Raw genomic sequence first — 16,735 nt, 5'->3', positions numbered from 1 at the left:
TTCACCTAATGTTGTTGGCCGTCATACAATGAATTTTTTTTTTGTCCAGACTCTGGACGTAGCTTTACGTGCGGACTCCTAGTAATATGCCGTCACGTGTGTTATATTGGCCCACCTAAAAAATAAAATTAAAGTGGAATCTCAAAGGTTATTAGAGTAACACTGTAGAAGTTATTTGAGTGGAACTGCGGGTGTTATTTAGAGGGTTGTTGGGAGTTTATTGGCTTATTAACTCCAATAACGCCGTAATAATCCCTCAATAATCCCCTAATAATCTCCGCAGTTTCACTCTAATAACCTCTTATAATAACCCTTGCAATAACCCTCCAACTGTCCAACAACCCCTAAATAACTCCCAATAACCTCTACGATTTCACGTCACTGCAATAACCACGACAATAACCATCTAATAACCTTCGCAGTTCCACTTCAATAATCCTTTACATTAACCCCCATAATAACCCATTAATAACCCCTTAATAGTCTTCACATTTTCACTTCAATAACCCCCAACAACCTTCATGATGTAACACGCGTGGTGAGATATTGTTATATTGCTGGAATTCACATGTAGAGCTACGCCTGGAGTCCAGGTAGATAATTTTTTCATACAATGATTTATTTTTAAGAAGAGTGCAATTTTGAGAGGATATATGAGTAAAATTCGCTTCATTTCTCTTGGTATTTATCCCTGTTCTTACACATGTACTTCACTATCCATTCTCGTTCTATGCCCGTTGCATATGTTGTGATTGATTGCTTCGTCTGACCTCTAAACCCCGACACTTACTCCCGATCGTTCTCGGGGAATCCGATAATTCTGAGCCTAAATTTTACCCTGCATCTCATACTGTCTTCATCTCCTATCCTTTCTCCCGATCGCCGCGCGTGCATAAACTTCTCGGCTTGCCGCTGCAGAAAACCCCACAGCTCATTAACGTTGATCAGGCTACGGATTGGGGTGGCGTGCCTAATTTTGTCAGGGCGTCCGGCTTTTTATTTTGCCTTGTCGGGTTGGTGAAACTGGCGATGCCGAATTGAAAAAATGAAATACAAGAGACGCAGGGTTTCAGACGTGGTATGCATTTCATTATCAACACTATGATCCACTCCTGGTTCTTGCTTTCGTTGTATTATTAGATTTCTTGTTGTATTCTGTGTTTTTAATCTGCATCTTAGGCTTATCTTGTGCCCACTCCCCATGCGTGTTCTATATATATATATATATATATATATATATATATATAGTTAAATTAAATCTGATTGTCTTAAATGACTTGGTTCTTTCCATGATCATATAATTATATTCTTGTTAATACGAGTGACGGTGCTACATTGCAAGATACTGCCTTATGACTACAAGCTTCACATGCTATTTGTTTCGCAGGGTGACTTTTTCAATGTAATTATATTTTGGTCCCTTCTGTATTTATGTTTTAGTCCTTCCTTTATGTAATCTTCCTTTATTGTTCGAAGTTGATAGGTTTTGGTGTGATTAGCGTGGATTTTGTCATTTTAGCTTTCAGATGTACAAGAAGAGCATAAAAAGACTTATCTTTCTTGGAACTACGAGTTTCGAGTGAAAAATTTCCCCCTCTTTCAATCTCATTCAAATAATTTATTTTAACCTTCTGTGACCATTGATTAACAATTTGTTTATAGAAATTGAATTTCTTATGGACAATAGTTGCCTTTACTTAGATGGATTTTGTAATGAATATTGGTGAATAAATATTATTCATTGCTTTAGTATTCCATGGATTGATTAGATGAAATAATGCCTTCTGATATTTGGTACATTTTGCATTTAAAGGAGAACTCTTAACATTGGTAGCAATTTTGCAAGTTCTTTATGATGATGAGGTATTATAAGATAATTTGAAAAAAACAATCAGTCTCCACAAATTAACATAGGAGCACTTATAGACACTATTGGTGCCATATGAACATTTTTCTTAATTATTTAGGCCTTTCTACCTTTTTAAAGGAAATTATAGTGCAAAACTACATTAGTAATAATGGTGTATTATTTATTTTGATTAATAATTGTCTCCTTCTCATACAACTTCCTATTGCTTCTTCATCCTCACGTAACCATTTGACGATTAAAGTGGTTTTACTATAATAAAATCACATTTAGCCTCTTGGGTGCATGGATGATTTTCTTAGTGACTCATTCGATTTTTGGTTGACTTATTTTGCTCGTCTTGATCACACATTTTGGTACCATTGGTTACACATCAGGTCTTCATGGGCTGTTGCATGGCCTAGAGATTTTAACACTTGGAGGTATTACTCTCTTTGGGGAGTTTGCAAGTTTCTTTGCTTAAGTAATTGAACAATTGTCTTCTCTATTTTTCTATAGGTTGAGGGGTGGAGTTTGGAGAAATCTGATCTAGATTACCCATGACAATGATAGTTAATCCTAGAGGTAGATATTCTATTATACCAACATGATCCAAACCAACTTGAGATCATATTATGATAGTATTATGATGACAAATTGATTTAGCAATGATGTATATGATATGCAATTTATAGAATTTATGTGCAACTTGGGGCTTTCCTCGACAGAAATTTTCAATGCATGGTTAAACTTTTTAAGAGACATAAAATGATTATGGTTTTTTATCAATTCAATGCATGAACCTTGCAAGAAGGAAAAAGATAATAAGATAGATGAGATGAGTGGATTATTATGCAATTAACTCATTCCAGTCCTAGTGAGGATTTTCATATCATTTGATGCAATATGAATTCCTTCAACTATTTTCTTGTTAAGCAATATAGAGCTTATGTTAATCAAGTTAGCCAAACTCCTAAGTGCTAAAGTTAGGATCAAACAAGGAAGAAGCAAAAGTTTCTTTCACAAATTCTAATTATAATTGTGTGAGACAAACCCAAAATAATGATAAGGAATTGTTGGAACTAAAATATTGGAGTGGAGAGAGAGAGAGAGAATCGTATGGGAATATATTTTCATTTTTCAAGCTTGGTAGTGCATATTCAAGGCCCTTCTATATAGATATAATATAGACCTATGGAAAAATAATTAAACATGGTCATCTCGTTCTCCTTCCTTCTATGGTTTTCTCTTATTTTTTATCTGTAACCATCTAAGCTCCTTTCTAGATTATGATTTATTTATTTCTTTCTTAAATTTTCAACTTTATTGATAACGAGAAATTATGTCAAAATTGATGATTTTCTATTACTTTTGCATGAATTAAGGTCTGCTTGTGTTATTGATCCCTTTACTCATTTTAAGTTTGATTTTGGTTAATTGTTTGCTTGCTTTTTCTTTTTTTTGACTAGGCTAAACTCTATAATCATCAATGCTCAATTTTATTTATTGGTTGGGCTAAATTGGGTTTTGGAGAGCCTCTTGAATTAGTAATTTTAATTGTGATATTTATTTTAAGAGATTGATGTGATATGATCACCTCAAATTAGTTCTATAGTTCCATTATGACACAAGTTTAAAATTCTTTGTAAATAGATTATCCTAAGCAAATGTGATGAATTTATATTTGTAGCTTGCCTAACATAAAGATAATTCAATCTTTGCCACTATCTATCCCATCTTCATGATTGTTCATCATTTTTTTTTATCTTTAAATTATGAGTGCTTCATCTCTTTTTATATTTGGTAAAATTCATTTGTTTCATCATTGAGATTACTTTGAAGCAAGAAACACTTGTACTTACATTTTGTTAGACATGTTTCTTGCTGACAAAAGAGTAAAGCTAGCCGCTATTAAGTTAAAGAAGAGTGTGTCTTTATGGTAGGAAAATTTAAAGCGTCTACGTCAACATGGGAAAAAAAAAAATCACTACTTGGTTCAAGTTGAAAATAGGAAAAAAAAAAAAATCACTACTTGGTTCAAGTTGAAAATGGAGACAAAGCACACATACTTACTAACACATTAGATACAAGACATATTCTCGATTATTCACTATTTACAACAAAAAATCCTCTCAGCAGAGGAGTATATTGTTAAGTTTGAGCAACTTATATTGAAGTTTGAATTAATGGAGTATGAGGAGAACATGATAACCCAATATCTAGTTAGATTATGGCTGTCTATCAACAAAATGGTATAGTTCCAATCCTATTGGGCATTACAAAAGGTTTATACTTTTAACTTTGAAGGCGAAGAGATAACATAATAATATCAAGTTTAAACCACCGTTCAAATAGAGTTCAATCATCGTATTGGGCAGCAAGAGTATATACTCATTGGAGCACCCAGGTCGACCTCCCCCAAGGAAAATTCAATCCATAGTGGAAAAAAAGATGAAGAGCATTAACATTTCCCATAAAGTGTTTAAAGTGCCTCAGTTTTGGTCATATCGCATTTGATTGCTCAAACAAAAGAGTAATATCTTTCACTGAGTAGGAAGAAATGAAAAATATAGATAGTGACACTAGAGACAATGGAGAATGTGAGGAAGCAAAGGGGTATCAGTTTCTAGCCGACGAGGAAGATAGGCTAATAATTCGACACGTCCTTTAGATTGAGCCCATGAAAGAGAGTAACAATGGCTTCATCATATTTTTATTACCTATTGTACCATGAAGGAAAATATGTGCAATTTCTTTATTGATAGAAATAAATGTGAAAATGTGGTATTTGCACACATTATGATAAGTTAATTCTTATTATGCCAAAGCATTCTTAGCTATATTCTTTTACTTGGTGAAGATGTGGAATATGATTAGTGTTGATAGGAGATGCTTGATGAAATTTTAAATTGGAGATGAGCTACAAGATTATGTTTGGTGTGATGTCGTGCTTATGGATGCATGCTGCATCCTTTTTGGCCGATCGTGATAATATGACTGGTACTCTTCTTCATGACCACAAAAATACCTTCTCATTTATTAAGTATTGTATTTCTACTATTGAAGGATTCAATAGTCATGAATACTTGGATAAAGCTAAGAATTTTAATGTGTGTGCCACATTTTTATAGGCTATAAGAGAGGCACTAGTGGAGTTGGTCTTGGTGATACTAGAATGTAATGACATGGAAGAGCCAATATTAGTTAATGCCATCATAATTATTAAATATAGTAATTTTATATATTTAATTTCTAGTTAGAGTTTCAGAATTTTTTGATCTATAGTCTACCTTCTAGGTTATCACCATTGAGGGAGGTTCAACATGTCCTCATTTCGAATAGAGATAAGAAAATTTTGAGCTATTTGAGAAGTTTTTTGGTATAAGCTAGATACTTAGTTCCAGTTCAGTTAAGCTGAACAAAATATCTAGACATGTAACTAGATAAAAATGGTGAACAACCGCTTTGAAAATCTTTTTGGATGTTTTATGGGAAAGCACATCAGAGTGAGATCAAGTTGTTTTTAGAGAAGAATAAGTCTTTCTTAACTTGAGATAATGACGCGGGAGCAGCTCACAGTTTTATGGAATCCCAAGATCTCTTGTGGTTCCCATATATGCAGGATGCTGTTCAGGAAGCTGGCATGAGGCACGTGGGCTCTTTTTATTTTATTTTACTGTTTGAAGGTTAATTAAGGCTTCTTTCTAGTTGGATATTATTTATAAGTTTTATTTTTTTTATCTAAGTTTGAGGACTTTTGTTTGGTTTTATGTCATTTGGAGATTGTGTGATACCAGGGTTTAGTAAAAATCTAGAAGGAAATCATAATTTCATTTTTCAAACTAAGAGGTTACAATCAAGACTCCAAACAAAACAAGAAAAACAAAACCAATACCAATATCTTACTAGGTCAATTAGGTGTAACCGTCAACAGCAGCTGGCGGGGAGTTGGGATGTCCTTAGATGGTTACGGCTTACCAAGGAAATATGTACAGGAGTTGCGGCACACAGGGTGGCTACAGATTAGTTGCGACTGTAGTAGCTAGGAGAGGGTGTTAGCGGTTGGAAACAAGGAAAAGGAGGGTTGAGTGGCTGGCGGATGGAAGCAGGTGAAAAAAAAGTTGGGAATGCTGGCGGTTGGTAAACAGGGAGTAGAAGGTGGGAGGGTTGGCAGTTGGAAAACAAGGAGGAGAAGGTATGCAGAAGGATTGGTGGAGGTAATCATCACTTCGGTGCAGGATAAGGCCAGAGCACCAGCCAGAGCACCACTTGTCCTCGTATACAACCCTAGCAAGGGAAATGCTTGGAGGAAGAAATCAGAAATCATCAAAAACTAAACCCTAACTCAACAAACAACATATTTATAATAAGGCAAATAGGAGGAGGGGGTAAAGGGGCGGCGGGGCCGTGCCGGGTTGGTAACCCGCCGGCCGGTTCGGTTCAGCCTAAGTCCCATTTCAATCTCTTGGGGTTGGGGAGATTCAACTTAATTCATGGAAGCTTCTGAGTCCTTGTAATACAGTGACAATCCCGTGACACTGAACATAGTGGAAACATTTTAGTTCCCCGACAAGTCAATCTTATAGGTGTGGTCAGTCAGCTTTCGAAATATTCTGAAAGATTTGTTTGCTTTGGGTTTGAGTTTTTTAATTTCTCCTACCGAAAATCTCTCTTTCTTCATCTGGATTCACACTAGGTCTCCTTCTTAAAGTCATATTTTTTCTTATCTTGTTTGCCTGTGCTTGATACTTGGGATTCTGCTTAGTGATCTCTTTTACAACCTCTTCATGAAGCTTCTGAATCTCGTGCACCCGTTCCTCAACGTCCCCACTATCGACAAAAGTGGTCCAATTCAAGTGGAGTGAGTGTGTTGCGTCCATACACAATCTTAAATGGGCTGCGTCCCGTAGTCTAGCTCACAGGCTTGTTTTAAGAAAAGTTTGTTTGAGATAGAATCAGATCCCACTACATAATGTTCTTCCCAACAAAGTATCTCAGTAGATTTCCAAGCCTTTTGTTCACTACCTCAGCCTGCTTGTTCATCTGTGAATGAGCTGCGGAACTCAATTGAAGCTTAGTGCCTAGTTTCCCCCACAGAGTCCTCTAGAACCGAATCAGAAACTTGACATTTCTATCTGAAGTGATGGTTCTGGGTATTGCGTTCAGCCTCACAATCTCTCTGAAGTATAAGTCGGCAACATGCGATGCATCCAACATCCGGTGACATGAGAATCAAAATGTAGACCTTTATGTAATACTGAACTAGTCCAACATACTTGAAGATGCTAAACTAAAAAAATGCTTAACATGTCCCTTGTGTCATGTGTGTGTCGTTTTTGTATAAGGCAATTTCTAGCCAGTATTTGAGTTTGATTTTATAAGAAAATAATTCGGACACAGTTGTGAGAGTGCCAAATATGTGTGGGGGAATGTTGGGGTTTGTTCTTTCTGGAAACTTATCCAACATTTTCACCCAAGATATTTTGAAGCATCTGTGCTTTATGGTAGCTTGTTCATTCCAAATTCATATTGGTTTGAGTAAGACGAGTCTTTATCAGATGTGTTCTTCTACTAATTGTTTCTTTAGAATATTTTGCTATGTTTTCTGAGCAAGGACTATATCATTGTCACGATTCAACAAACCACTGCAAGCCCAGCAGTTACTGCAGCTTGGTACTCATTCTGGGATATGATGCCACTCTTTCTGTCCCACAAGTGCTATTGGAGGTGAAAAAATTATGATTTAATTCACCTTTTTCTACATAATTATGGCCTAGAATGGTTAAGATAAAAAAAAAAATCCTTAAGATGTTGGTTTGGATTTGCTTATGGCAAACACTAACAAATACCATAGCACTGGTGATATGCTGCAGGATTGTGTTTTTGAATAAATCTCATCTACTCTTTAAGCTCAGTTATCTCTGTCTTGAAGTTACTTTTAAGTAAATGTTCAGGTGGTGCTGTTTTTCACTTTTCAAAGAGCATATGGCATGTTCTATTATCTCATTAAAACGTTGTTCTTTTCTGATATCCTTTTAAAATTAATTATTTAGATTATTTTTTAGTAGCCTTAAATGTTGATAATGAGTACTTCTTGTATTTTTTATTCAGCCTCCTAAAATAAGATCCTTTATCAGAAGCGTGACATCTTTTACCTTAGAGAAGATAGAAGAACCATTAAAGGGCTTTGTCTGGGATTTTGATAAGGTTTGATTCTAGATCTTGCAAATGTTGACCTTTTATTTACAAATTATCCGATCAACCTTTTTTTTTCTTGGCAGGGAGATTTTCATCACTGGGCTGACCTTTTTAATCATTTTGATTCGTTTTTTGAAAAGTACATAAAGCCAAGAAAGGATTTGCTACTTGATGACAATTTTTTTGGAGCAGATCCTCCATTCCCTAGAGAAGCAGTACTGCAAATTCTTAGGGTGACTCAAGTCATATTGGATAATTGCTCAAATAAGCACTTATATAGTTCCTTTAAAGTAAGCATTTAGTATGTTACATGTAATCAATTTATCTCTTATATTTTCCAGATGAGTTTTTTTTTTCAATTATTAATTCTTTTATAGACACAGTCTATTGAATGTAAATACTTGATGAAAAATTTCACCTAATAATTTATGCTCCCCCTATGTTTTTTCTTAAATCTTAAATTTAGTCTTATTCAGTTGAGCTACTTGATTGCAGCAACATCTCTCATCTCTATTATCTTCAACCGATGCTGATGTTGTTGAGACAAGTCTTCAAACATTGACTGCATTTTTGAAGAAACCTGTTCGGAAATGCTCAATTCATGATAGTTCATTGACTTCAAAGCTATTTTCTTTTAGCCAGGGATGGGGGAGCAAAGAAGGTGGCCTTGGATTGATTTCGTGCTCTCTAATGAATGGTTGTGATCCTATTGCATTTGAAGTTGGCTCTACAGTCCATTTTGAATTTTATGTAGTTCCTGATTTATCTCAGGCCTCTGGTGTCACAGATCATTTGTGCCAGGGTTTGCAGGTTATACATCTTCCTAAAATTGGTCAATGTAAAGAGAATGATCTTGAGCTGTTGGATAAGTTGGTGAAGGAGGAGAATGTCCCCCATAATTTACGCTTCTCATTATTAACAAGATTTAGATTTGCAAGGGCTTTCAATTCGTTGGCTTCCCGACATCAATATATTTGTATACGATTATATGCTTTTATGATTCTAGTCCAAGCAAGCATTGATACTGATGATTTGGTGGTATTTTTTAATAATGAGCCGGAATTTATCAGTGAGCTTGTATCTTTGCTTAGCTATGAAAGTGAAGTTCCTGAAAAAATTCGGGTTTTGGGAATACAGTCATTGGTTGCTCTTTGCCATGATCGATCTCTCCAATCTACAGTTTTGAGCTCTGTTACGACTGGTGGACATTGTGGTGTCCTTCCAAGTCTTATGCAGAAGACAGTAGATTACATTCTTTGTAACTCTGGTGATGTTTCAATAGTTTTTGCTGGTGCTCTTTTATCTCTCGTCTCTGTTTTGGTTTCTTCCACTCCTGGTTCATTAGCTCTGCAGGAGGCTGGATATATTCCAACTATTTTACCTCTTCTTAAGGATACTGAGCCAAAGCATCTCCAACTTGTCAGTACTGCAGTGCACATTATAGAGGGTTTTTTAGATTTCAATAATCCTTCTGCTGCATTATTCGGAGATTTGGGTGGCTTTGATGACACAATTACACGCTTAAAGATTGAAGTTGCGAATGTTGAGAATGGTTCAAAAAGAAAGGCAGAAGGTGTTCTATCTCATAGCAGGGGAAAACAAATGCTCGACTCTTGTGAAATCCTTATGCAGCCTTATTGCTCTGAAGCCTCAATTTCTTATCACCGAAGGCTACTACTTAAAGCTTTGCTTCGTGTAATATCACTGGCGACCTATGTCCCTGGTAGCTCTGCTCGAATTGATGGTCCTGAAGAGAGCATGTTGCCATATTGCTTGTGTATTATCTTTCGAAGGGCAAAAGATTTTGGCGGTGGAGTTTTCTCACTTGCTGCAATTGTTATGAGTGATCTTATACACAAGGATCCTACATGTTATCCAGTCCTGGATGCAGCAGATTTGCCACAGGCTTTTCTTGATGCAGTCATGAATGGTGTACCTTGCTCTGCTGAAGCTGTAACGTGTATACTGCAATGCTTGGATGCATTATGCTTGAACAATGCAGGTCTTCATCTTGTGAGGGAACGTAATGTACTGAGGTGTTTTGTGAAAATATTTACTTCAAGATCGTATCTAAGGGCTCTCAGTGGAGATATTACAAGTTCTTTGTCTAATTCTCTTGATGAGCTATTGCGTCATGCATCCTCACTTTGTACTTCTGGGGTTGATATGCTTGTTGAAATCTTGAACACAATAGCAAATGTTGGATCTGTGTCAGAATCTCATCATTGTTATGAATTTCTAGCCTCTTCCGTATCTGTTCCTATGGAAACTTGCTCTGGCGACAAGACTGTTTTATCTAGTGAAGGAGAATTTTGCTGGTCAGTTAGCACAGAACAGACGATAGATGCATCATCTGATGCTATTTCATTAAGTGTAGAATCTTTTCTTCCTGAATGCATCAGCAATACTGCCCGGCTTTTTGAGACTGTTCTTCAGAATGCTGAAATATGTCGCTTGTTTATTGAGAAGAAAGGTATTGAAGCTATTCTCAAATTGTTCTTGTTGCCTTCTATACCTATTTCTGTTTCTATCGGGGAAAACATTTCTGTTGCGTTCAAGCATTTTTCGCCTCAGTATTCTGTTGCCTTAGCTGGAACTGTTTGTTCCTTTTTTAGGGAACATCTGAAGTTGACAAATGAATTGCTCAACTCACTCTGTGGATCTAAGCTTACTGAGGTTGAAAGTGAAAAGCAAATGGTGGTATTAAAATGCATGTTAACTCTAGAAGGATTATTATCACTTGTCAATTTTCTTTTAAAAGGAACAACAACTATGGCTTCTGAATTAGGTTCCTCTGATGCTGATATCTTGATAGAGCTGGGGAAAGCCTACCGAGAGGTTCTGTGGCAGATTTCTCGAACCAGTGACTTAAAAGAGAAGCAGGATGCTGACCATGAGGTTGGCATAGGGGACGCATCATTATCTCCTAATACAGAAAGGGAGAGTGATGATGATGGAAGCACTGCACCAGTTCTCAGATACAATAATTCGGTATCTATTCATAACATCTCTACTTCTCATTGGAATACAGAACAAGAGTTTGTCTCGTACATTCCTGGTGCTACTGCTCGAAATGTCCTTCGACATGGTCGACCTAACTATTCTCGACTACGTGGAAGCAGATTAAGTCGCAATATGGATATTTCACAATCTGATTCAGATGTTTCTTCAAACAGCTTCAATAATTTACTTTTGGTTGAAAATAAGAAGAAAAAACCGATTGTTCTTGTTTCAGAAGTTTTGCTTAAACTTAGATTTGCCATCCATACTTTCCATGCAACCCTGGTGAAAGGATTGAGTTCTCGTCGCAGAACTGAATCATGTTCTCTTAGTCCGACTTCCAAAAGTTTTGTGACAGCTCTTGCAAAAGTTTTCCATGATGCTCTTACTTATTCTGGGCATCCTTCTGCTGGGCTTGAGACGCCCCTGTCAGTCAAATGCCAATACCTTGGAAAGGTTGTAGAGGCAATGGGCGTACTTGTCTTTGATAACAGACGCCGTGCATGCAATACTGCTCTTATAAATAGTTTTTATGTGAATGGAACATTTAAGGAGATTTTAACTACATATGAGGCTACCAGTCAGCTGCTCTGGACATTGCCTTTTTCTTTTCACATTCCTGTACGTGAACATGGAACATCTGCAGATGGGAACATGTCATTCGAAAGTTCATGGCTGCTTGATACTTTGCTGAGTTATTTCAACTTGTTGGAATATCATGTCAACTCTTCATTGCTGTTATCTCTGTCATCACCATCCCAATCACAGCTTCTTGTTCAACCTGTTGCTACTGGCCTATCAATTGGTCTGTTTCCTATCCCTAGAGACCCGGAGGTATTTGTCCGCATGCTTCAGTCACAAGTTCTTGATGTGATACTTCCTTTATGTACCCATCCCATGTTTTCTAACTGCAGTCCAGCCCTCATCAATGCTGTGGTTTCTAATGTCACTCATATTTACACTGGGGTGGGGAACATAAAACGTGGTCATGGTATTGCAGGAAGTAGTGCCCAACGAATCAATACCCGCCCAATTGATGAATCCTCTATTGCTACTATAGTTGAGATGGGATTTTCCAGGGTGCGAGCTGAAGATGCTTTGAGAAATGTGGGCACAAATAGTGTTGCAATTGCCACAGATTGGCTGTTTAACCATCCCGAAGAATTTGTTCAGGAGGATGTGCAGCTCGCACAAGCTCTTGCTTTGTCACTTGGAAATTCCTCTGAAACATCCAAGGATGATGATGGTGATGAGACCAAGAATGTATTTACAGAAGAAAAGGGAGCAGATATACCACCCTTTGATGAGATAATGCACGTTTCAATAAAGTTATTGCAAGGAAGTGATTCAATGGTATTTCCAGTCGCAGATCTATTATTGACACTCTGCAGTCGTAATAAGGGTAAAGATCGAGGGAAGGTGCTTTTGTATTTTATTCAGCAAATGAAAAACTACTCGACAGATTTTTCTGAAGACATAGATAAATTATTCCCAATGTCACATATATTAGCCTTAATTTTGAATGAAGATAGCAGCGCCCGAAAAATAGCTGCAGAAAATGGAGTTGTCTCTACTATCATAGCTATCCTGGAAAATGTCCTAGCGGGGAATAATCTTAACACAGAGGCTGTAATTACCAAATTTGTGAGTGCTTTGCTGCTTATATTGAATTGCATGCTGCAGCATACCACCAAGATTCCTGAAAAAAATTCTGATGGTTTTTCCACTTTACTGCCTGATTCATCAAAAGTTGATGCCTCCTTACCATTTTCAACCCCTGTTGAGGTTATGAAATCTCCTTCGGATTGCCTGGAAAAGGGACCTGGCAATCTGTTAGAAAATATCTTGGGGAAATCCACTGGATATTGTAGCATTGAGGAGAGTCGTAGAGCAATGGCTCTTACTTGTGATTTCATAAAGCAGCAAGTAAGCTCAATGATTATGCAGGCTGTTTTACAACTCTGCGCTCGCTTGACAAAGACATATGTCATAGCAACTCAGTTCCTTGAAAATGGAACCTTGGCTGCCCTATTCAACCTTCCAAGTAGTTGTATATTCCCTGGATTTGATAACTTGGCATCCACTATCATTAGGCACCTTCTTGAAGATCCTCAAACTTTGCAGGCAGCTATGGAATTTGAGATAAGGCAGACCCTTTCTAGAAGCCATAGTAGGTATACGTCGCATCTTTCTCCCAGATTATTTCTGACATCAATGGCACCTGTGATCTCTAGAAATCCAAAAGTTTTTATGAGAGCAGCAGTTGCTGTTTGTCAGTTGGAGTCCTCAGGAGGGAGGACAACAGTAGTGTTAACAAAGGAAAAGGATAAAGAAAAGCCCAAAGCTGCTGCTGAAAATGGAACCTCTATTAATGAACCCTTAAGGTTATCTGAAACTAGATTAAATGATAATAATGCTAAATGTACGAAAAGTCATAAAAGTGTTCCTGCCAATCTAGCACAGGTAATCGATCAGCTTTTAGAAATAGTTATGAGTTATCCAGTTATGAAAAAACATGAAGACAGCACTAGCTCTTTTAGCCCAATGGTAATTGACAAGTTTGTTCTGAAGGAAAAAGGAAAATCGAAGGTTGATGATATTAAGATGGATCTTGATGGCTTCTCTGAAAAATCTGCCTTGCTTGCGAAGGTGACATTCGTCCTTAGGTTGATGAGTGATATGCTTCTTATGTATGTGCATGCAGTTGGGGTGGTACTTAAACGGGATTCTGAGATGTATTTTCTACGAGGATCTGGGCAAGTGAGTAGCACTGGTCATCAAGGAGTTATACACCATATATTGCATGAATTTCTCCACAGTTCTTCAGAAAAAAATACTGAATGCTCAGATGAGCTAAGGGAGAGGTTGTCTGAAAAGGCTTCATGGCTCTTGGTAGTTCTGTGTGGACGTTCTATGGAGGGACGCAGGAGAGTTATTGCTGAAATTGTGAAGATATTTTCTTCTTTCCCAGTATTGGAAAGGAACACTGAAAGCATTTTGTTGCCTGTCAAGTACGTTCTTGTATTTGTCGATTTGGTCTATTCTATTTTATCCAAAAATTCTTCTAACAACTTGCCTGGATCTGGATGCTCCCTGGATATTGCCAAAACCATGATAGATGGTGGAATGGTACAAGCACTTTGTAATATGATTGGGTGTATAGATCTGGACCACCCAGATGCTCCTAAGCTTGTCAATTTGATACTCAAGGCTTTAGAGTGCCTAACAAAAGCTGCTAATGCTAGTGATCGAGTGTTTAAGTCTGATGGACAGAATAAGAAAAGATCTAATGCCACGCATGAAATAATGGAAGAACAGAGTAATAATAATAATGGAAGCATTAACCATGATCAGAGCATGAATCCACGTAATACTGCTGTTGTCCAAGTTGAAGAGCACCAGATAGGGGAATTTCATCATAGTGGTAGGCAGGATAATGCAAATCTAAGTCAAAACATTGAGCATGAGATGCGAGTAAATAGGGAAGAGCATGCTGAGAACCCAACAACAGATAGGGTCCAATTTATACGTCAGGAAATCAATGAGAGTGGTGTAATTCAGAATTCTAATGACATCGGCTTGGATTTTCGGATTGAACAACACCTTGATGATGAGATGGCTGATGAAGATGAGGAGATGGGGGATGATGGTGATGATGATGATGATGAAGATGATGAGGAAGATGATGACAATGAAGAAGACATTGCTCAAGGAACTGGTTTAATGTCTTTAGCTGGTACTGATGTAGATGACCATGATGACAGTGGTTTGGTTGAAGAATATAACATTAATGCAATTGATGAAGAAGATGATGATTCCCCTGAAAACCATGTTATTGAAGTAAGGTGGAGAGAAGGATTAACTGGTTTTGATCAGTTGCGTGTTGTAAGGGGATCTGGAAATGTTAGTGGTTTTGTTGATGTTGCTTCTGAGCCATTTCGGAGAATAACCGCAGATGAAATATTCAGTTTCCAACGTTCACTGGGCGCTGACCGGCGGCGTCCAAGTGGTAATCAGAATTTTGTTGACAGGTCATGTTTTGATGGTAATGCTTTCCAACATCCATTACTTCTGAGGCCTTCTCTGTCAGGTGAGACAGGTACTTCGATTTGGCCATCCGCTGGAAACACTTCCAGAAATTCCGGAGCATTGTCAGTTGGAAGTGCTGATTTAGCCCATTTATATATGTTTGATTCTGGTCTCTCAACCGAACATGCTGCTTCAACATTACATGGTAACAACTTAGTTGATTCTGCGCCACATTTCATTGATTTTTCTTTTGGCGTGGATTCCCTGCAAATGGGGCCAAGAAGGGGAGTTGGTGATAGTCGGTGGACAGATGACGGTCTTCCTCAAGCAGGTACCAATGCTTCTGCTATTGCACAAGCTGTTGAGGATCAATTTGTATCTCAGTTACGTGGCATACTTTCTGTCAGTAATCCTCCCATTCAGAGGCCATCTGGGCATTCTCTAGGACAAATTAACCAGTCATCATTGTTAATTGCCAATAATCATGTACTGGCAAGCATAGAAAGTGATCCTTTTGAACCAGGAGAATTTCAGCATCTGGAAACTGGATTTGATGAATCAGCTCAATGGCTAGATAATGTAGCTTGTGAAGATCCTTCTATTCCATCTCAGGGAGAAGCAGATAACGCTGTTGCTGGAATTATTGAGAATGAGGGTGCATTGGAAGCAAGGCAATTTGTTATTGATGATCCAAATGTTTCGGCTCTTAATGCCCCTGAGAGGTTGCTTGTCTGGAATGAAGATGGGCCCATCACCATACCTTCACATGTTCCTGAAATCGTCATGTCATCTGATGATTTGCACAATGTTGATCAGCATGTACCATATGATTCTGAAGCACTTCCATGTCCCCTAAGCATAGATTCCCATAGTGATTGTCTTCATGGAAATAACGACTTTGAAAATCATTCTAGTAGCCAAGCAGTCATTGATTCAGGTTCAACGTTGCCCATTTTAGGTGATGGTCGTGCTGGTCCAAGTCCGGCAAGTGCTGATTTTGATATGAATGCTACGGAAACAATGGGGAATCAAGTCAATGGTGTGGTTCCTACTAATGATGAACTATCAAATATGCATGATGCATCTTTTCCTAAGGAAGCCATTCAAAATCAAGGGATTGTTAATAACGATTCTTCTTGTATGAACGGCATCGACCCAACATTTTTGGAGGCACTCCCTGATGATCTCCGTGCTGAAGTATTGGCTTCACAACAAGTTCAGTCTGCTGGGACTTCTACGTATGCTCCACCTGCTGCAGAAGAGATAGATCCAGAGTTTTTGGCTGCACTTCCCCCAGATATCCAAGCTGAGGTTTTGGCTCAACAAAGAGCACAAAGGGATGGACATGTGCAACATGCTCATGGTCAACCAGTGGACATGGACAATGCTTCAATTATTGCCACCTTCCCTCCTGAACTGCGTGAAGAGGTAACATTTGCATTTTACTGTAGCGGATAACACTTCTCTCATGGGAAATTCAAAAATATCTACTTGGAACTCTTGTGGCGGCCCAATATTGGGGGAATTGGTGGGCCTGCAGTGTTATTAAGAACTTACTTTGGCCTATTTCTCCAATTGGTGGCACCTCGCTGGAAGCACCCTGCAAGCTTTCACGGTATCTACAAGGGCCAAGTATCAATTTTTGTTTCTTTTCATGAAGTG

General features: G+C 37.9%; 1 protein-coding gene across 3 annotated transcripts in view; it reads left to right on the top strand.

Annotated features, from left to right (window-relative positions):
- Window positions 1-661: 661 nt before the first annotated feature.
- LOC110028575 (E3 ubiquitin-protein ligase UPL1-like) overlaps window positions 662-16,735 on the top strand; it is a 54,975-nt gene continuing 38,901 nt past the window's right edge. For 2 of the 3 annotated variants that reach the window (XM_020730481.1, XM_020730480.1), the window contains exons 1-4: window positions 672-1,078; window positions 7,958-8,053; window positions 8,128-8,334; window positions 8,540-16,501. In XM_020730481.1, the coding sequence (XP_020586140.1) occupies window positions 1,046-1,078; window positions 7,958-8,053; window positions 8,128-8,334; window positions 8,540-16,501 (8,298 nt within the window). In that variant the 5' untranslated portion in view covers window positions 672-1,045. Of the gene's footprint in view, window positions 1,079-7,957; window positions 8,054-8,127; window positions 8,335-8,539; window positions 16,502-16,735 lie in introns of all 3 variants that reach the window. The other variant, XM_020730482.1, reaches the window with a different exon arrangement.

Source organism: Phalaenopsis equestris, unplaced genomic scaffold, assembly GCF_001263595.1.
Source record: "Phalaenopsis equestris unplaced genomic scaffold, ASM126359v1 Scaffold000515, whole genome shotgun sequence".
In the NCBI taxonomy this organism is placed as follows: Eukaryota; Viridiplantae; Streptophyta; class Magnoliopsida; order Asparagales; family Orchidaceae; genus Phalaenopsis; species Phalaenopsis equestris.
Note: the sequence above shows the minus strand (reverse complement) of the source record. Positions and strands in the feature narration are given on the sequence as shown.